General features: G+C 38.2%; 1 protein-coding gene across 4 annotated transcripts in view; it reads right to left on the bottom strand.

Moving 5' to 3' along the window:
* Positions 1-22,552, bottom strand: part of MYO16 (myosin XVI) — a 358,619-nt gene that overhangs the window by 21,176 nt on the left and 314,891 nt on the right. For all 4 annotated transcript variants that reach the window (XM_030948473.1, XM_030948456.1, XM_030948465.1 and 1 more), the window contains exons 32-33: positions 19,742-20,944; positions 2,376-2,534 (exon numbers count right to left, since the gene is read on the bottom strand). In XM_030948473.1, the coding sequence (XP_030804333.1) occupies positions 2,376-2,534; positions 19,742-20,944 (1,362 nt within the window). The remainder of the gene's footprint in view (positions 1-2,375; positions 2,535-19,741; positions 20,945-22,552) is intronic.

Raw genomic sequence — 22,552 nt, 5'->3', positions numbered from 1 at the left:
CATGGTAGGTCTGTGAGTTGGGCTAACAGAGCTGGAGATCATTTTTCCCATAGCAGCCCTCATAGTGCTGTGCTTGTGGTGGGCTGACTCTGGATGGATGCCAAGTGCCCAACCAAGCAGCTCCATCACTCCCCTCCTCAGCTGGACAGGGGGAGAAAATATAACAAAGGCTTGTGGGCTGAGATAAGGACAGGAGAGATCACTCACAAGTTGCTGTCACGGGAAAAACAGACTCAGCGTGGGGAAATGAACTGAATTTATTTATTACCAATCAAAATCAGGGTAGGAAAATGAGAATTAAAACAAAGCTTAAAACCCCTTAAAGCCCCTCTATTCTCCTTTTAGTTTCCCCCTTATAACAATCCCTTCCCATAACTTTGTAATTAGGGACATTTTTTAAATTTTCTTTGTTCTTCTGAATAAAGCTCATGTAAAGTATTCATAAATATGGATCTTTTTCTACATCATCTGGACTTCCTGTGAACACACAGACAGTGAAGAAGGCGAATCCCTTATTTGAAGCTCAGGACCTTGTTTGAACCAGGTCAAATCTGAGAGTCCAGCATTTCAGTTCTTTACTGCTTGCTGCAAAGGGAATCTGAACCTGGCCTCTCAGTAATTGGAATTATGTGCTGTTTTGAGGTGAGATTATCACTTTTTGAAGCTGGGAAATTATATATTAGGTATGTACAGGGGAAAGGTGCGACATCCAAGGTATCTAGTGTACTGCTAGTCTTGTAAATTATATGTCAGGTACCACTATTGCATTCTTGTCTACATTAAATTCTCTGTACTCCAGGTAAAAATTCTCCTTTTGTAAGATCCCATGATTTTTGGTTGAATGAAATGCTTGAAATAAATTTCCCTCTAAAAGATCTCAGTTTTTGTCAATGCAAAACAACTCCCTTTGTCAAATAATTTCCTGAACTAAAAATATATTTACATGGATTCAGTTTGGATCCATCTCAAATAAAGTAGTAAAAAATTAACATAATTTTAATGCAAAGTACCTTCTAAAAGTAGGTGCTATTCATTTAATTCAAAGAAAAGCTAAAATGTAAAATATTTTCATAATTCTAGACCACCATAAATGAATAAAAATACTTTCCTAAGCCAAACAGCAAGTTCTGAAAAATATATTGCTTTTGTACTATGTTAATACACTTTAGCATTGACTGCCCAGGACAGCCTTGAGCTAAGAATCAGGTTATCAATGATTTTCTTTTTATTTCTGTAAAAAGCACTTTGATAATTGGCCTTATCAAATAAGTAAAGTTGCCATGTACAGCAACAGCATGTTGTCACAGACATGGCAAGCAGAGGCTTGGTAGAGCTTGGAAAGACAAATGGAGTTGTTCATTACATCCTAAGAGCTTTCCTTTACGTACCCCTAAGTAAATATTAGGATATCACAGTTGTGCACTGAGCAAGACCTTGTTTAATTCAGTCCAAGGTTGGCAGCATCAGTTTAGCTGGGCCAGAGGCAAAATTACAAGAACCTAAGCTAATCAGGGTGCAGTCTGGAGTAAAAAATAACACCATCTGGATTGGGCTTTCCTGCAACTACTCAAAAGTAAGCTGAATTGGGCTTTTTTTTTTTTTTCCAAAATTAAGTTTTCTAAACATTATTGCTGCAATTATATGTGGCACTGTTTTGGGTGATGTAGGATCACAACTTTCAGCATTGCAATGTAAAAGGTTCTTTCAGGCTGTCTGATACTTTCTGTATTTGGCAAAAAGCTCTTTCTTTCAGACTAAGAATCCTGCTAAGTATGGAAGATTTGTGGTGAAATCACTGTTTTATAGCACAGAGATGTAGAAAGGTGCTGCTCCTTCTGTCAAAAATAAAGTAAAAAATAAGAGCAATTATATTCATTACACAAAATGAAAAAGTAACTTCTATTAAAAATCTGAACTCAGAGAAGTGTTATTTCCTTAGGATTAGTGCTTTTAGAACCTTGAAACAATATCTGTCACTGCTCTTGTACCATTCTGTGTTGCAATAATAAACAATATCTCATTCATTAGTAAGGCACCTACAGCAAAGGGAGATCCTGATTTCCTATTTTCTGTCCCATTTGTATTGGATTATAGGTTTAGAATCTCAAAATTCAGTCCTCCAGAACTTAGGCTGCTTATAGACTTGGAGCTGAAGGAATTACAAATTCCTTAGCAGAGGTTGTTTTATGTTCTTCACATTCAGTTTTTATTGGAGAGGGGCTTATCAGTTCACACATACGAAAGTTAAGCCAGTTCCAGAAAGAGATATTTCACGACTCAGAAGATTCTAGCTTGACTATACCTTACAAAGCTCATTCAAGGAAACACTTCAGCAATTTTATGTCAGAAGTATTTTGGGATTAAAAACTACTTACCATTTGATACTGAATTTCCATTTTCAGCAGTCACAGAACTGGACAATGGATTTGATGACTGAGTTCCATGATTATTTGCATTTTTATCCTGCGTTTCTGATCCAGGATCTGATGTATTTGGATCTTCCCTGCTCCTCAAGTTCAGATTAGTTTCAGCACCTGACAGAAACAGAAAAAATTATTGTCAGCTTCCTTTTAACTAGTGCCTTTCACATGTAATTAAATGAAAACTAAACTAACAAAGACAGACCAAGTTGCTATATTAAATTAATCACTAAATTAACAAGTTCAGTGATAAAAGTGAAAGATTTAAATCAGTGATTTTTGCTTTTTTTTGGTTGGTTGATTTTTGTTGGTTTTTTTGTTACTGCTCCACTTGAAGCTTTTTAAAGTTTAGGGGAGTGAAAGGCATTACAAAATTTCATTTGTATTGTTTCTTCCCCCACAAATATCAGTGGATATAGCTCACCAAGCATTTGAATTGTTTCTATTTTAAGATTCTATTTCACTTGAGCTTGCATAGCACTGTCATCATTGCAATGCCTTTCATCATTGCACTAAATGATACTAGAAACAGATATAAAGTGATCTTATCCTTTTCTTTTACCACCTACCACAAGAAACAAACTGGCTTTTGAGATTAAACCATAGTAGCAATATTCCTCCCAGCAGATCCTCCCTGTGGCCATTGTTTACCAGCCTCAGGGCTCTCCAGCCATCACTTGTCATTTTCTATAAAGTGCCAGCTATTCAAGTCAGAGCCTTTTAGTTAAATTTCTTCAAGACATCAAGAGGAGGTCTGATCCTGTAGGAGTTCCAAAGCTTTTTAGCATTTGTTCAAAGAGAAGGGCTAAACAAAGCCCTTATCTTCTTCTCCCTCTGACTGATTGCACGTCCAGGAAAATCAGAACAGCTCACAGCAAAGTGCCTGGAGCTGCCTCTGAGCTTGCCTTGGCTCTGTCTGCCCAGTGCTCCACAAGAAACAGGCTCAAGTCATCGGCTGTGCCCGAGTGGGGCTCCCCACTGGAGCTCAGGGGCCAGGGACACATTCCGAGCTGGAAGACAAGGTGGATGGGGACAGCAGCAGGGTCCACACTGCAGTACCTGTGTCCCTGTATCCCCCACTCCACTCCAGTGTGACAGGGCTGATGAAATGCTGCACTGGCAAGGTTATGCATTTTCTTAAGGATTTATTTCTCTTTTCTATGTTTGTTTGGTGTTTTTTTTGTTGTTTTTATTTTGTTTTTGGCTGGTGGCTTTTCTGTTTGTTTGTTTTTCTTTTGCATTTTTGGGGGGTTTTGTGTGTGTTGAACATATATACATATTCTTTCCTTGCCACAGTCAGGTTTGATTCATATAAGGCAAAGCTGAATTTGGTGCTTTCTCCATTTCAGTCTTCCAGACTATTTTTGCTCCCTCTGAGGCCTGGCCTTAACTGCAGGGCTGATGTGTTATAGCTGACCCTGGTGCAAAGGTTCTCCTGTAACACTCTAAAATAAAAACGTTCCTTCTGTGACAATTCTGAGAGAGTTATTCCTTGATTTTGGTTGTCATAATGATAGCAAGAACCAATAGAGGTCAACAGACTAGCAATTATAACCAACATTTGAGCATTCATCCATACTTCCAATAACATCCTCAGCTTTCCCAAACATATGATATATTCTTATAAATCTCAAGCACATGAAAATTTTTCAAGGGGAAGGAGAAGCATTTTTTTCACCAGGTAAGAGATGCTTAACCTGAAGATTTTAAAGCCTAATGTTGACTGTTCTGTCAATTTTTCATTTTTATGCCTGAAATAAAAATCCATCTGAAAAAATCCATGGAAGCCCCAACACTAAAAACTTAATTAATGAAATGGAAGTTTTAAATCCATTCTGGTTCCCTCAAAAAATTTAATTGAAAAGGTCTTTCCTTTTTTTGTTTAGCTTTTAGTTATCTAACACTGAATTGTTCTTAATATTTCTTTATCTAAAAAATCTGTCTTGAAAAGTCAAAAAGTTAATTTTCAAACTGTCAGATAAAAGATTTCCATGTTTGTTTGATTTTTGTCCCTTCCTCCCTTGCCCTCTTTCCTTGATCATTTTATTTTGTCAGATCTGATTGGATTGTTTCTGTGACACTGAAACATAAAATAAAACATTTCATCAAATGGATCTTCAGGCAAATGTGCTTTGTATTGCAAAAATTAGGCCAGCTCTACTCACAATAACTGACTTGGGAGAGGCTGAGATGGAAAGTCTGAGATGGAAAATGCATATGGTACAATTATAAGAGCATGCCTGATTTAGCTTTTGTACAAGCAAGTTGACTGCAAAATGCATCTTTGCAGCTCATTTTATATTTGTCTGAAAAGGAAATGTCACTTTTAGATGTTACTAGTCAGTGCACTTGCCTATAGATCATAATCCACCTACATAATTATCGTGCCACTTTTTACATAAAGCTTCTTGGGGAAGTGGCTGGGATCCTTATTTTTCTTGATATTCGAAAGATTTATTGATTTGCCTGACATGTGTAATTCATTTGAGAATGAACAAGTAGAAAGACTTTTTCTTGCATTGGTGTTTGCAGAAGCCTTTTGTTTCATAGGTACATTGATATCTTTTCAGGGCATTAACAAAGGGCTCTTGGAAAAAAAAATCTTTTCTTCTTTATATCTGTAAAATGAAATACTACAAAGAACTGTGGATAGCTACTATGAAGCTAGAATAACATACTAAATTGGCAAAAATAAGTAGTGGAATATATGCAGCATATCTTTGGGGACGGCTATCTAGACACAAATTTTCTATCCCATTTGCTATATTCAATCATGGTAAGAAATACACCCCTTTAGTTTCTGAACAGAAAACTATATAGAGAAAATATATTTCATAGTGCCCTATTTAGCTGATCTTGGGGGTGGGAAAGAACCCTATATTTTATTTCAAAATAATCTAGGTTATATAAAGGTACTTGAACTAATTTCCTATATATAGGCATCTTCAGCTCCTCATTGGAGGAGATTCATGTGAGTCTATAGAACAAGTTTAACTGTGTACATCAGCAAACTTCAACCAGAGGTCAGGAGAGAGCCCCTGAAATCAGCTCTGGCCCACACTGGACAAGCTCCCCCTGCCCCAGCCTCTGCTCACAGGACCATGCTCCAGCCCTGAACATGCACTGTGTCCAGTTCTGGGCTCCTCAATACAACACAGACAAGCGACTGGAGAGGGTCAGTGCAGGGTCACAAAGATGATGAGGGGTTTGGAGCATGTCGCTTATGAGGACACACTGCAGGAGCTGGGCCTGTTTAGTCTGGAGAAGAGAAGACAGAAGGGATCTCATCAATACGTATAAATAAATATCCCAATGGCTGATGTCAAGAGGATGCCAGAATCTTTTTGGTGGTGCTCAGTGACAAGGAGCAGTAGCTGTAAACTAAAACACAAGAAATTTCACCTTCCACCTTCTGAGGAAGAACTCTACATTGAGAATGGCAGAGCACTGAACAGGCTGCCCAGGGGACTTGTGGAGTCTCCATCTCTGGAGACATTCAAAACCCATCTGGACATGCTCCTGTTGTAGTGACCCTGCTTTGCCATGGGGTGGGACTGGGTGATGTCCAAAGGTCAATTCCATCCCTAACAATTCTGTGATTCTGTGATTACTGGAGTAAACTTGTTCCAGGTTATCAGCATCTTTCTGCAGTGGGAGGCACAAACTGGCCACAGTACCTGGGTATGGTCTAACAAGGAGTGCTGGGTGGAGGAATGACTGACACACCCTGGATGCAGTTGGCTGTCTCTGCTGCCAAGGCTCACTGCCAGCTCCTGTCCAGCTCCCAGAGCCCTCAGCACCCTTTTCCCAGGGCTGTTTCCCCCAGTCCCCATATCATTGTACTTTTCAAGGTGCAGCACTTTGCATTTACTTTTTCATTAAACATGCCAGAAGGTCCTAACTTTATCTTCTGTGCTGAGGTATCCCTCTCTGTCCTGCCTCATACTATTCAAAATATCCCTGAGCATAACAAAGGTGTATCCTGACATTTTATCATAATATTTCTTTTTAGAATTTCTACTGATTCCTACTTTACCTCTCAAGTATTGGTCTGAAAAGCACTTTCCCCTCATGTTTTCTTAGTCACTTAATGTAGAAGTTTGGACTTTTCTCCACATGAATGCTGATGTGCTCCTGCTGGCATCAAACCTTGTAGATACAAGTATGCAGTGCTCTCTCATCCCTTATCAACATTCTAAAACTATCAGAAATATTTTAAGACAGAGAAAAAAACCCTTATGGTTCCTATATTTTCACATCTTCACCAACATGACAAATCTTTTTTTTTTTCAGACTTGTGCTCTGTTATTCTCACTAGATGGATGGATTACTTACCAGGTTTCAATATTATTTTTTTTAGAGTAATGACATCTTTAACAGTTTTCAGCTGCTAATAAATGCTATTTGTAGAGACATCCATGCCTACTTGCAAGAGACTAGCTACAAAGATGTATCAGCTCTAGAGCATGGTGGAAGTTCATGATTATAAGAGGAATAAGAGGAACAAGCTTAAAGTGAAAAATCTAGAGTCTGCAAAAGTGAACAGTGTTTGGATTATTATTTCAGTAAACTGACTTTGCCAAAAAGGTATCTCTGACTCAGTGAAGTCCTACTCTGACTAATCTTGCAGTTAATGAGTATGTATGGACTAAAAGCAAGCTCCATATTCCAACAAATCCACAATTAATTACATCAGCATTACTTGAAAAGTGCAAGAGGAACAGTATGCAAAACAGGCGGCTCATGAAACCCACAGTTGCTCATTATTAGTGTTCTTGGAAGAGACTGAGTTTAAAACTCAAGATAAAATCATAAGGCACAGGATGGACAGAATTGCACTTATTTTGTAAAAAAAAATCAGAGTATGGCAATGATGGAAATTAATGTATTTGCTTCCCCCACCCGCCCCCATTTTTTAGTAACTATCTCACTTTTAAAAGAAACCAATACACTGAAAGTCTACATGCTAAAACTTTTTTTGTCAAAAGATTGACTTAAAGTCTTGACTGGGCTATGACTTCCAAATATCCTATTATAAAACTCTTTTTTCTCAAACAAAAAAATGTATGGCCCTAAGCATCATAGTTATTTCATAAGTAGTATTTAGCCTGAACTAATGATTTATCACCAAATTAGAAAATGAGCCAGTATTAGCTCTATTTATATGACAGATTAAAGTACAAAACTGAAATATTTTAAGAGACTATAAGTTTTCTAAGGAAATCATATACTTAGCCTATTTTATAAAGTACAAAGACAAAATATAAATTGATGACTAATGTCAGAATTTAGGTTGAATCATCAAAGACTCATTGTACAGCAAGATATGAAAACCAGTATTATTAAAGGCCCAGCAGTAACTCACCTGAGAGGGTTGCATTTTTCTTTTCTGTCAAATCCCTTGTTTTGCTCTCCTTTATTTAAATGTAGGTACATCCATAATGTATATGGATACATTCGTCCCCATATGTTCTTTTTCAAATACTTCTCCTTTTAACATTTAGTGCTCACTTACAGTCTAACTGAAAGCTCATTAATAACAACAGAAGGCTCCACTGCTTTCAGCAGGTTTTGGATCCCATTCGTGCTTACCTTGGATGCTTTATGCAGCACTGCTTGCTTTGTCTACCCTGGTTATTCAAATGTGATCACAGCTGTTCTCTGGCCCTGAGGCAAATGGTCAGAGACCCATATCAGTACTACTACACTGTCCTTGCTCTCCACAGCGGAGAGGAATCCAAATCATCTACTGGGAATAGTCCCTGGAGCTGTGTCTTTTCCTGAACCACTCCCAGATCTATCTGGAAGGCAGCCAGCCTGTCAGGTCCCAAGAAAGGCTGGGGATTGCTCTGCACTTTGGCTGTGCCCAGGAGTGAGCTGCCATTCCAAGGACATTCCCTGGCATTGGCTCAGTAAAACAGATACAGCCCTTCACTTTGACAGCACTAGTTACCACAACCAAAAATCAGTGGTCAGTATTAATCTATCTCAGAAAAAAAAAAAGGAAAAATATGGAAGAAAAACTGCCTCAAAATCATATGGGGCTGGTGGAGCACTGAACTGTTGTGCAGCTTCTACCAAAGCCACATTTAAAGGTTTCATCGTAACTGTACAGGGAGAGCAGATTCTCCCTGTTTTGCTCAGGTATAAATGAAGCCATGCACTCCTCTCAGTATGATTTGACACAACCATTCTTTCAAGGCACACATTTCTTTTCCAGAGAACTAATGATGAGTTTCCAGCTGAGGAAATTCAGTGTCACAAGCTAGGCAGGACGCATCTCAGTCCTAAAGCTGAAACAATCTCAGTATGAAATCAAACATTATTCCCCCATTAATGGAAAACATGACTTTCTATAACTGATTATCAATACACAGTTTTTGGTATCAAGATCCACAGTTACATATTCTGTATCAGCAACTATGAAAACAGGAAAATACATAAATTCTGGCAGATAAATTCAGGTAGTACAGGAGGAGAAGATTTTTGTACCTGTGCTACCATGGAATGTAAAAGCTAAATAAATTTCTCTAAAACCTACAGCTGGTATCCAGCAAAATGCAAATTTCAAATCAAGCAGCTTGTTATTAAACATGCTAATAAGAGAGAACTGATGGATCCTATTAACCAGCATCTGAAAGTCAAGACTTTGCAGATAGAAGGGATTTCTAATCTGTGCTCTCACTCTTTCTTGGGAAAGTTAGGAATACACTGAATCCTAATGGCTGACGCTGGATATTTTTTTTCGTTTACTGTGACAAGTGGATATTGTGAAGTGAGGGGAAAAAATATATGGTAATTTCAGAAAATTTGCTGATATTATTTGATGAAGGAAAGAGAGAAGAAGTTTAAATAAGAACAGGCCATTTTAATTTGAGTCAAATGTTTACCCCTGTGTTTTCTTGTACCTTTTCAATTACACTTGGTGTTTCCTGTTTTGCTCTGACTTTACTGTTGAGACATTCTTTGTGCCATTTGCTAGTTACCCTCAGCACAGGTTGTCTGGGGTGTCCTCTTGCTGGATAAATGCATATTGCCTCAGAGTAATTCAGTTTACTCATACGAAGTCCCACTGTGACCCTCTGTAACATGACTGTTTACTTTGTCTGCTGAGAGCTCGAGGCAAACAGCTGCATCTTATTTGCTGAAAGAAATGGAGCAGGCTGAAAACTGTCAAGACAGGATTCCCCCAGCCTATTAGCATGTGCTCCCTGTCTCACCCTTTTAGCTGTGCTGCTGGCTGCCACTGCCATCAGAGGCAATAATTACTCACTGGTTTATTTCACCTCACAAAGCCTACCCTTACAGCAGCAATTGTCTAGGATTCTCCCCCCACCAGTGATGCTCCCAGGAGGGTAGCAGTGAATTCGTACTGTCACTCCCAGCATTCTTTCTCTCTGAGCTGTGTAAGTGGAGCTATCACATGGTGTTACTCCAGAAGCCACACAGGCATGGTATTTACCATGGAGCAGGTAACTACAGAAACAGGCCACTTATTTTGTCAGGGAAGCGGCATTTGTGGAAGCTTTGTGTAAACACTGGAAAGCAAAGAGAGAAGACAGAGGCCTTGGAGAATATCAGCTGACAAAACTCACTCAGCCTGAGGAAAGAGTTCCTCTGAAGAATTTTGTGTTAGTGTGATACCAGCCAGCCAAATTTCAGAGGATGAGGCTGGTAGTAAGAAGGAGGTTGCAGAACCAGCTGCAGGAGCTCCTAGGTCTGGTTCAGCCCTTAAGAGCCATCAGCTCAATTATAATTTTGTAAATAACAGCTCTGGAAAGTACAGAACAAGAAGGTTTCTTCTGCTTTCTCTGATGGATTTGTGCTGGTAGAAAGACAGCGCTCTCATTTTACATTTATTTCAGTGTCAATCATTACAAGCTACAAACCTTTCCCTCTTTCCTAGAAGTAATGTCAGAGATATCTCTGGATCAGGTAAACTCTCAGAGTTGGTGTGGGACGGATAACATAAATGCCTTTTTTTTTTCCCTGTCTGAAGCACTCTGGCCTGTTTGAAATAGTTTTTTTTTCCCATCATGAGATTAAGAATACCATTCTGAAGTGGAGAAAACAGCCTTCTCAAACAGTGGTAAAGGATGAAGAATAACTGGACAGGCTGCCATCTCTCCTGCCTGATAGTATCTGAGCAAGAACTTGAAACATCTTTTCAGTGCAGCAAGTGAGCTGGACTCCAGTCAGGGCACATATTTCAGAGACTGGGGATTTAATTTATCACATCTCTAGGAAGTGATCTCTGAAGGCCATTCTGAGGTCCATAACAAACTACACAGGGCAGGAAGGAGGGCAGTCATTGTCCCACTGCCTGGGACAATATCCTGCCTGAGAAGAAACATTTGTTCCCTCCGTGTCCCCCTCTTCCCCATCTTTTCAAGTCTAATATGGAAAAGAAGTAGTTGATTTTACTGTTAATAGTTTTATTGACTGCTAGGTGTGTTGATTGGTTGACCAAAGGGTCTGTTTTTGTATTTGCATGTTTAAAAACTGCTGATGTGCTGGAAGAGGTGGAGGTAATTTGCTAAGAAACACAGCTTCCCTTTTTTAAACTGTTTTCTTCAAGTTTGTGTGGATACAGCAGTTCTTCTTGGACATTTAAGTCTGTTTAAGTTTCTGTGTGGTATCTCAGTTATAGAACAGCCTTTACTGCTGGGCTTTCGCTGCTGTTGAAAGAAACTATGTGACGAGACACTGTCTCAACCTTCCTCCTCCTCAAACAGAGTTTCCAATATTGTAAAAATAAACCCAAAAAACCACAAACAAACAAACAAACAAACAAACAAACAAACAAACAGGGGTTTGATACTCCCAGAAGCATCACATCAGGTCTATTTACTGCTCCCAGAATGCTTCTACAGATATTTTTCAAGATTTCTTATACCAGCTCTGGCAGTGACTGCAACTCAGAAGTCTTGGCATAAGTGACTGCATTGGACTGAGCAGATAAATTGTTTGAGCTGCTCCTGAGGAGCAATCCAAGGAATATTTTTGGTTCACCTGTACTGTAATCCTGCTCACCAAATAGGGATAGCTGTTCTGGAAAACTTCTCAGAAAACATTCATATTTTGCTTTCCAAGTGAGCTTCTAAGACAACAAATGAATTTAGATATCTATTTAGTTTGTTTTAAAGTTCATTTTGAAAGGATAGAGTGATGGTCAATGACACCGTCACTAACCTCAAAGCAAGAACATGTGGCTATTGCAGATGCAGTGTGATAAACATCCATACTGTGCACAAATACAGATAATCAGTGGCTAAAAACTGTCACTAAATGCTACTATTATGTCAGGATTGTTCTGCAATCAGCCCCTAAGGAAAGATCTAAGAAAAATAACGAAATGTAAAACTTCAGGCCCAATTTAATATGTTTATTTTGTTTTTAAATTTTCACCACACAAAGTGTGAAAAAAACAAATTTTCATGCCTTTCATTTTAAAAGAGACTGAAAGCTCAAACCAAAAGAGCCCTGAATTTAAGGTTTCTGTATTTTCCCATTCACTCGCGGTGCCAGGAGGAAGGCAGATGTCCCTAACTGCTTTAAATGCTACTCCTACCTCCAGTACTCCAAAGCACTTGACTACTCTCTCACGTCAGAGTGTAGCAGTGTGGAGAGAGCATGAGGGTCAGGGTACTCTCACGTTTATGATCAAGTCTTTTCATCAGTCTCTTTTAAATTGTCTTCTCTTGCTTCTCCACCCAGCCCCACAAAATTCCAATGCTGGAACTAGAACGTAATCCACACACCCAGGTCTGTAGAGTTGCAGAGTTTTATTTCATGATGAGCTGCATGAGTCCTGCCAATAACTCTGTGTCATCCCTGAGGGGCTGGAGTTTGCACAGCTCTCGGATACCTGAGCCAAGGAGTTTGGAAGTAGCTTGGCTTGTTTATAAGACAGTCATTCCCCTAAATGCCAACCCTTGAAATGACTACTATTGAACTTATCTAGGTCTAGAAAAAGGTCAACACATTTAGTTGCTAACATTTTCAGTAAGAAGCATTTTACTTTACTTCAGTAAGAAGCATTTTTGCCATCTTTGAGGCAGACTATTTCAGTACTTTACAAACATCTTTGAAAGCCTGGACATGAAAGAATATTTACTTCTGCACAGAATTTTGGAAAGCTTGATTTTCATTTCAGCCTAAAACAAATATAAATGTCACAATCTTGACATTTTCTGTGAAATTGAATTATTGTTCTCTACTGAGGTTCTTCACAAAAGATAATTTAATGCTGAGATGGATGTAAAGAAGTTAAAAACATCTGAAGAGATTTCTCACTGAAGCTGAGAATTTAATTAGAGACCTTCACTAAAATGTATGTCCATATTTCATTCTTCATTATGTTTCAAATGCTGGAATTCCTGTAAAATGAAGTGACATGACATTTACTGCCAAATACCCAAATTCTTCTTTGGTGTCAGGAACATAAATGTGGTACAAATAATTTTTTTTCTCTTAGATATGGCCAATTTCTCACAATTGGTTTACAATTAATGATGTAGTGGTTCCTTAACAAAGTAATTTGTGGTTCTGCATTGTGAATTACAAATGAAATTCTTACTATTTGAAGAAGCCCATAACACTGTTAGTAAAGAGACAGCTTTCGGAACCATTTCTGAATTTGGAATCATGGCATCACATAAGATGTTGAAGAAAAGACATTGCTATGAAAATGAAAATCCTGTGAATGTCTACCTGAATTATCCAAGTCACAATTAAAAGTGGGATGTTATTAAAAACTTTGGGTTTGAAATGCACTAATATGAACCAGTATGGTGTAGTTATTGTATTCAAGTATCAGACAGGATGAAGACGACACAAAGCAAAACCAGCTCAATGGAGAGGATGAAAAACAGTCATTAATTTAAAAGAAATGCCTGCAGTTCTCAGAAATGGACCATATAAAAGGAACAGAAAAGTCAGTGCAATTACTTTTCCTCAGTGCCCCTCCTCTTCAGCAGCGACTTGGTATCAATATGAGCCTGCAGTAGGTCTGACCAAGGTGCTGCCTACTCTAGGATCCCTTTCCAATAGCCATAGATAGATACAGTCTAAGGTCATTGTAAAACAAAAAGTGCGGTGATATTTTCCTCTCTGATCAGTACAAGTACTTAAAATGAAAAATAAATATGAATTTTTATGATAATACCCTTTTTTTCCACTTGAAAATTAGATTTGATTTGTTCTTATAATAATCTTTGGATTAAAATTATTTATGGTAATCACACACTAAGCCTCTTTCACGTGCTGGAACAGATAACCAAAGCAAATTCCATAGTATGTGGTTTTAGGCTGTAACAGCAAACAGTCAAGTCAACCAGAAATTGAAATGCTTTAGTGAAAAAAAAGTCATAACAGAACCCCAGAACAGTCTTCAGCAGTAAAATATACTAGTTTTCAGACATTCTGAAATGGAAGATTATTCTTGGTACATTATGTTTATACAGAAACAATAGGTCTTTTCTGTGATGCATTATCCAGATAATGGCAGACTTCTAGATCAGGAGAAGACTGCAGATTAAGGTGTCATCTCTCAGGGTGTACAGGCTATATAGATATTCTGAAAATAGGAATCGAGTGTACTTTCTCTAGACTTTTCTAACCCTTTTCTGCTGCAATAATAGAAACCACAATTATTTCCTCAGAAAAATCACCTATCATGGGCTGAATGGCAACTGTATTGCCAGCAGTTCTGTCTCCTCCTGCGTAATTTTCTGTATAGGGCATCTGTGGCTAGCCAAGAAAGGGTGTTTTTGTAATGAGTTGCATTGAACTCTTACTAGCAATGCTTCCTCCCACTTTGGACCTACAGCAAGAGATTCAGATTGAGAGTTGCAAGTAGTCCATAGTGAAAGTGGAAGTTTGCCAATAACACTGAAGTGGCAAGAGTTGTTGACTCCCTTGAGGTCAGAGAGCCCCTGCAGAGAGATGGACAATCAACAATACTATGAAGTTTAACAGGTGTTGTATTCTGCACCTGGGATGGAGCAACCCTGGATGTGCAGACAGACTGGGGAACAAGAAGCTGCAGAGCAGTGCCACAGACAGGGACCTGGGGCTCCTGGTCGATGGCAAGTTTACCATGAGTCAGCAGTGCCCTGGCAGCCAGGAGGGCCAACCCTGTCCTGGGGGGTGTCAGGCACAGCATGGCCAGCTGGGCAAGGGAGGGGATTGTGTATCAGGAAAAGCTTTCTCACCCAGGGGGTGGCTGGGCACTGGAACAGGCTCCTCAGGGAAGTGATCACAGCACCAAGCCTGTTTTCACTTTGAGTGTTTGAACAACAGTCTCAGGCACATGGTGTGACTCTTGGGGTGTCCTGCACAGGGCCTGGAATCAGACTTCATGATCCTGATAGGTCCTTCCAACTCCACATATTCTATCAGAGGTTGATGACTCTCCTGTGTTTAGAGAGCTGATCTGAAAATTAGTCACAGAAAGTCACCCTCACTCCCTATTAATTAAGGCAATTATGTAAAATACATTAATCTTGTTCTGAGAAGTGTGCTGAAACTTAATTGACTACGTTTTAATGAATTGAAAATTTTTCTTTAAAGATGTAGAAGTTTGATGCCTTATACAATCATTCCTCCAGCATTTACAGGTAAAAGATAAAAAGTTGAAAGCACAGCTTTTTGTATTACTCATGCTTTGCAAGTTTTTTGCTTTTGCCACAATGAGAATATATCTATTTTGTTGTACAAATAGGAAGGAGATAGAGATATGATTATCTTTATTAAGTTGCTTAAGACAAAAAGCTGAGTCGCTTAGAGAGAAAAGGCCTGGGATTTCATCACAGAAGCACAAGTAGGGATTTAATTTGCAATCCACAGTTGAGATGTTAGCTGTGCCATAGCCTGCTCTACCTGATGATAAGGGAAAATTATTTCCTAGATATCAAAGGAATACCTGCCTTTGACAGGACAGTACCTTTCATACATATACATTACATTTTGTTGTTCTCCAAGTTTGAATCAATCTCAATAGAGGGTATTTGGCAAGCTTTACTCCCAAGGTACATATATCTGTATTATTTGTCAGTTGTAACTCTCTTCCTGTGACTTTCAATGCTTAAACTGAAGAATGTGGGACAAGACACTGATATGTGAAGCTACCTGCTTCACAAATCATAAGGAAAATATGTCACTTAGGAAGTAAGTGAAGAAAGGGGTCACATAATGAATGGATATCAAGGATACTGGACAAATGATAACAGTATTGATAACAATAAACTGTTAACAATCTAAAGTTTCCACACCTTTGCTGTTGTTACCAAACCATTTGGAAAGGAATAAGTCACTGGAGAATGGGTAGACTTGAATATACATACTTACTTGTACTGAAACACTGACAATATTTCACAAAACTTGATGCCTATACATAGGTAACATATATAAAGGAAATGTCTTCATAATTTTTCTTCTTAGGCACCTAGATGTGGAGTTGCAAACTTATTTTCTTTTTCTCAGACACAAAAGTTAAGTATCTATGTCAATTTTTTCTCAACAACTAGGAAAAAGAGGAAACATTGTGCCTTCATCTCAATAGACTAAAGGTAAGAAATTCACCCAGTTTAAGGTAAAATCACACCTCCTTGGAAGGAGCATACTTCCCCTTCAAAATCCACATGAATACTCATTCTGCCAATCTAAGCATGGGTGATTGGTTAGGATTTATTCTACCTTTTGTTCTGAAGGTGAAATGATTCCCCTTTGCCTGGAATAATTTAATATCAACTATACCAATTAAGAGAAATAACATCACGACCTACCAAAATCTGAGTATCATTCCTTGACACTGATGAACAGAAAATTCTGTCCTTGCTCATGAATATTTAATATGAAATGCTTAAACATGTAATTGTCTCTTCCTTATATAAGGAATGTCATATATGTTGAATAGACAAAAATATTTGGATATCCTGCTAAGGAGTGCTGTTTTGTGATTAAAGGATTGAATTCGGTTTCAAATCTCAGATCCTGTCTATTTGAGTAGGGGGCTCTGCACATGACTATTCAGTTTCAGTCTGTCTTGCAGACCAAAATTTTCACTTCCAGAAATCACAGAGATCAAAAAAGACTTGTGTGTCTGTGTATTATCACTTGTCTGCTCTCAAGTCTCATTCTATACGGGGTAAAAACAAATCCCTGTGTAACAATACAACTGCAGTTTCAATGACAACTCTTCCCAACCTTCGAGAAATCACCTTACCTAGGTTCTCACCTGTTACAGCTTTGCAGAGCAAAAAACTTCTCTTGTTACATGTTAAGAATTTTTCATGACATTGCATACTATATGATCTGGATCATTGCTTGAGCCAGCAGGGGCTAGTGCTGTATTTTAAAAAAAGGACAGGCTCAACCACCAAAAAAAGAAAGCTGTTGCCATTTGATTTTTTTTATTGCCCTTGTGAAAGACAACGCTCTCAGTTCAGCTCACAATAACTCTTCAGCACATCAGAAAACTACAAATGTGCTCTACTGTAATTCTGGATGAGCTTTTCTCACAACGAGGTCAGGAGCCAAAAGGACATAAATGTTCTCAGGCCTTGGAATTACTCCTCCAGGTGAGAGGGAGGCATGCTGGGGGACCTGTCTGTATTGCTTTTATACTGGCAAGGAGGCTTTCATCTCCAAGGCTGATGATCCCATACAGAAACTCCCTGATTCCCATAAGTAACTCTCCCTGACTTCAAAATGGCCCACAATTTTACTTTCCAGTTTTAGTTAAGATTGTCGATGGGTTATAACTTCCAAAAATAAAGGAAACTGCACATTACAGAGTGCTGTTCTAGGCCATGTCTTCAACATTCATGAAATTCTATTGAGTTGGTTTTTTTTTTCCACCATATCATTGTCGATAAATAAAATACTAAAAATGATAAAAAGAAAGAGAGGAGTCTTTTAGGAACTTAATATGCATTAGACAAGAGGTGGTAAAAATATCAGAAGCAGCACATGACAACTTCTAGTTTTACACAACTTGTAGGGAGTTATCTCTGATGACTGCCGTCGTATTATTTTGCATGAAAGGTTAAATAATTTTTTGCCAGCTGTTACCCTAGAAAATAGATGAACACTTGAAGTACATGAAAAAAGGCAAAATGTAAAAACACACACATATGTTCACTTGTATTTCTTAGCTACTTTCAGTCCATCTACTTATCATTGAACTATTCATATGTAACTGCACTTAGTATACAGTAGCTTCCTAGCTCATAAAATATTGATTCAGGTTTTTTATTGTATATCTTTCTTGAACTTTGATCTTTCATACTTACTGCTCCCTTGATGAAATATTTAGAAGTACATTTTCCATGTGAAAGGTAAATTTAGAGTTTTTTTATGGTACCCTCTGTTAATGCACTAGCTTCAACCCACATGAGACGCAAGCTGAACTCTATCTTGGTCACGTTTAGTTGATCATTGCATTTGCAAAAATCTTCAATTCCAAAGAAACTTTTATTTTAAGGTAAAGGTTATTTTTTTTGACCTGGTTGGAGTGGTTTACAACACTTTCTCACCAGGTACATTGAGAGACACTTGAGAAGATACATCCAAAGAACTAACTTTAATAGTTACTTCCCAGCAGATAAAAATGTATAAACTATATGATAAAACAACACTCCTAACTTAAAAAACCAACCAACCAACCAAAATCAACCACAAAACCATCATAAAACCCACAGAAAACATTCTACATATATTTATAGACAGTGAATGTTCATTTTGTCAAAGCAAGCAAAACTACTGTAATAGCTCCTTTACCAATTTCATCAATTTGAACACTTAGCATAAGAAAAAAACATTCTCTTGAGGTTGAGAACTGATGAAATCTCAGTTCATAGCTCATTCAACATACAGAATTGAATTTGGCATACAAGAACAAGCGTGGTCCAGCTAAAGCTTTTCAAGGGTCTGGATAGCTGAATGTCTCTAGTCTCAACCTACACACTAACTTCCACAAAGCTTGTAGAATTAACTCAGTTAATTTTGAGACATTTATGCCCTTGTTGTATTTGGTTGAAAGCAATTTTGGCTGAAAGCTGCTTTAGGTTGTTAGGCCGTAGGGTGCCAAGGGGAGATGTAGGGTGGCAGACAGACACACATATACAGAGCAAGATAAAACACCTGCTTCTGTTATAGTGTAGCTGTGTAAATTAGAATATGATACTAAAATCAGTGGAGCAGTAGGTACTTAAGAAAATGGACAATGAATAATATGAGAATGCATCCTGTTGTCTACAGCATCGTTTTGTATTTCAAAAGTGCAACTTGAGATTCTTCCCAAAAAGGTGGCACATCAATAGGCCAATGGAAGTTCATCCACACCAAGGCATGTAGCATGGGCAACAAACAGGAGGAGCTAGAAACTGCGCAGTTGGAAAACTATGATTAGCTGAAATCATGGAAAGTGTTAGTTTTGCAGCTGGACTCAATGATCTTAATGTTCTTTTCAAACCTAAGTAATTCTATAGTAATGTATTGCTTATTTTGAATATGCTGCTCACAGTTCTTGATTAAGACAAGCTGTTTGGACAGATAGAAGTGAAGAAGCAGAGAAAACAGTCTAGAGATTTTCTCACTCCAAATTCTAAATTCCCAAAATTTTGCGTTTAGGAGATATTACTATGGGGAGAAATTTCCATATAAAGCGTACTGAATATTTTCAATAGGAAACTTTTTTTTTTTAAATCAGAAAAATAATGGAGTAAAGTACTCCAAAGGTATTGGAGTTGGTGTTGCCATTGAGATGCAGAACCAGGATTTAATTTAATTTGTTAAATATTGTTGACTGCATGACTCTCCGTCCAAGCATTACTTAGGGGGATAATAAATCCCCAAATACAGAATTTCATTGAAATGAAATTATCAAATTTTAAAAGACAGTCTTCAAAGCATATCTACCAGCCATATTTTTAATTCAAAGTATTTTTATAGTTTGATAGCATAAACTCATTTTTCACACAATATAACATCTGTGTTTATTTTACTGAGACAGCTGAAATGTTAAAAGAACATTTAAACTTGTGTCATACAAACATTTTGATAGAAGAAAAGTTGATATCTCAGACAAAACCTGAAGACTTTTATTTCAGACAAGTCTTATCTCAGAGAAAACCTGAAGCTTTTATGTGTCATTTATATTCTATATGTGCTTTTTATGACTACAATAGACCTTTTAAAAAACCCCAGACCAGTCAAGGTTTTCATTCTGCATTTTTGCCTACTTTATCAGTTTCCAAGAAAAGAAAGTTTTGATGCAGAAAAAATACACAATACAGAAGCACAGAGAACTATCTTACCTTCTGGCTCCCTGATCTTGCGTCCTGCTGCAGATTTTCGTAGCACACTCCTTCCTGAGTTGAACAAGCTAGTTAACTCATCAAGGGGACTGGTCAATGACCTTGAGTTTGTAGGGCTGTATGAAAATGAAGACGATGAATTTGAGTTCAATTTCCTGTGCTCTGCTCTTGCCACCTTTGGGGAGTAAGGCAGTTTAGAAAATGGAGAAGACGAGCATCCAAGCTGAGCAGGATTGGTTCTCTGAGGTACTTTTGGCAGATCTGAATTTGTACCTGTTTTCCCTGCATTAATCAGAAAACTAGCACAAGTCTCTGGAGGGGACGCAAAATGTGCGGAAGCCCGGTAGGAAGCAGGAGGTGGTACAGGAGGAGGGGGTGGTGGCATTGGAGGAGGTGGTGTGGAAGGAGGAGTCACTTTGGTGGAAACACTGAACACAATCAAGCCTGGAGATACTGGTCTTTCATTCTCCCCTTTTTGGCCTTTGGAGTACTGGGGTGACAATGGACTTGAACCTTCTGACTGCACAGGGTATTTTAGGTTGGTTTCCAAAACAGGAAGCTTTTTGACCTCCAGTGGTGTTAAAGGTGATTCATCAGAAGCAGGTGAACATGTGACAGGGGTTGGAGGGAATACAAGAAGTGGTGGTCTGTGGGGGAGCAAGTTAGGGAAAGGGGCTGGAATGTCACATGAGTCTTTATAGATCAAAGCTGCTTGACTGTTTCCATCCAATGTTCCATCTTCAATGTTAATATTTTTTTTGCTTTCAAACAACAGAGGAGGAGATCCAGTCACTACTGGTATTATTCCATTACCATTACTTCCTTCTTCTGGTAGAAAATACTTCATTTCTTCATATACAGACTCTCCTTGTTCTGGACTCTCCACTTCAGCAGAACTGCTTTTCACTGCGTTCCCTACCATTTCAATATAGACAGGCTCATTTTCCTCCTCTTCTTGTGACATAAAGAGATTCAACACGCCGTGTTGTGGTCCATCAGTAGAAGCTGCTCTCTGTACTGTCACAGTGTCATAGACACTTGGTTTAACTACTGTGCTTGCTTTTTTTACATCCCCAGGCTTTTGGCCAGGTATTTCTTCATAAGAGCCACTAAGTTTTGTATTTGGACTTCGCTTTGGTTTTCTGGGAGGTATTTTTTTCATGGTACTATAGTCATCACTGTGTGGTCTTGGACGGGTCAGTACTAGGAAGGTGAAAAAGGTCTGTGTTATTAACAAGTTAAAGTCAGTTTTTTTCCTTACACTGGTCTAGTAGTTTAAGCCCTCAAGTGTTGCCCATTTAGTTCTACAATGAGCATCAGTCACAAAACAGGACTCCAAGCAAAAGCATAAAGCATACTTCTAGGAATAAAATGCAGAATTTTCAGCTACCCAACCACAGGCCTTTGCTACCTGGGCATATAATCTCCTTTCATGAACTCTACTGCCACTAAAAAATGAGAACTCGCACCTGAGGAAGTGTATTTTGAATCCAAAATATACTTGTGCACTGCAAGATCTGTAACACATGGAAATATGTGCTTATTTCTTCTGTTGCTCCAAGGGAGAGGGACATGCCTTCAACCAGGAGTCAGCACAGTGCTACTTTGACACATATGTGACGGCCAGTAACTGAAATACCCCTCTTTTATGTAATATCTCTAAATTTCTAACTATGGGATGATATTATGTCCCTCTCTTCTTTGGTACTGCAGGTGTGGAAATAATTTATAACTTTAGGGAATCCCATAGTCTAAGGGCAAATCCCCAGGTGAGTATACATTTAACTAAACTAGATGTCTCTTTATAGCCTCCAGGCATGTATGGAGTGAACAGACTAGATACCTAGATGAGTGGTCTTTTAAGACCAAATTTAAATGGTATAAATCAGAGCTGGTTTTGGACAAAAACACAAAACTCACATAATTCTTGAAAAATCAGTATATGACAGAGAAACTTGCCCTATTGTTTCATACATATAAAAGCTCTGAAATTGTTTTATGAGTATATGTAAGCAGGGTTGTTAAGGTCACACACACATATATAAATTTTTGTTCTTTCAAAACACCTCTGCTAGAACTTAGTTAAATCTCTTGCAGATTTGGACACAGAAAGATTAAATTACTACAGACCTCCTTAAAACATACTAGTTTAAAACCATGTTGGGCATAGTTCATGTCTCCTTACATAGAGCTTGAAGGAAGAGGTTAAAGAAAATGGACTTCCACCTAATGAACTGGACATGAGAACAGTAATTATTTTGAGAGAGGGAGCTGCAAAGACTTCTATCCATCGCATGCAGTACTAGGGAGTTATAGAGAGCTTTAAACCCAACCTGAAGGATCTTCCTTGATAAAACTTCAGGATCATTCACACAAAACATGAAAAGTCAGGCTTATCAAGGAAAGCAGAATGCATTCCTTTCCTTCATATTCCACCCATTCATTTCAAAGGTAAAGGAGAATAGAACAAGTGAACTCAAAACCATGCTATGTTCACCATAATGCACTGAGACACTCTGGGACACTTGCAGCACTTTCCTTCTAAACAAAAATCACTATATGCAAATTATGGCCAAAAAAAACCACAACAACCTAAACAAACAAACATTGAATGCATAAATTACTCATGTGAGCATAGACACAATGTAAGAGAAAGTTTAATGTTTAAGTCTGTGAAATTCAAGATTCTAGCATTCTGTTTTAGTGATGCAAGATATTCTAACAATTTAAAAGGTGAAAGAAAATGGTCAGTGGGGTAGAATAGCTCATGTTGACACATTACTAGTTTCTAGAGAGATTTCTCCAAATAGG

Source organism: Camarhynchus parvulus, chromosome 1 (assembly GCF_901933205.1).
Source record: "Camarhynchus parvulus chromosome 1, STF_HiC, whole genome shotgun sequence".
NCBI classification, from domain to species: Eukaryota; Metazoa; Chordata; class Aves; order Passeriformes; family Thraupidae; genus Camarhynchus; species Camarhynchus parvulus.
The sequence above is the reverse complement of the archived record's forward strand: the minus strand, read 5'-3'. Positions and strand labels throughout refer to the sequence as shown.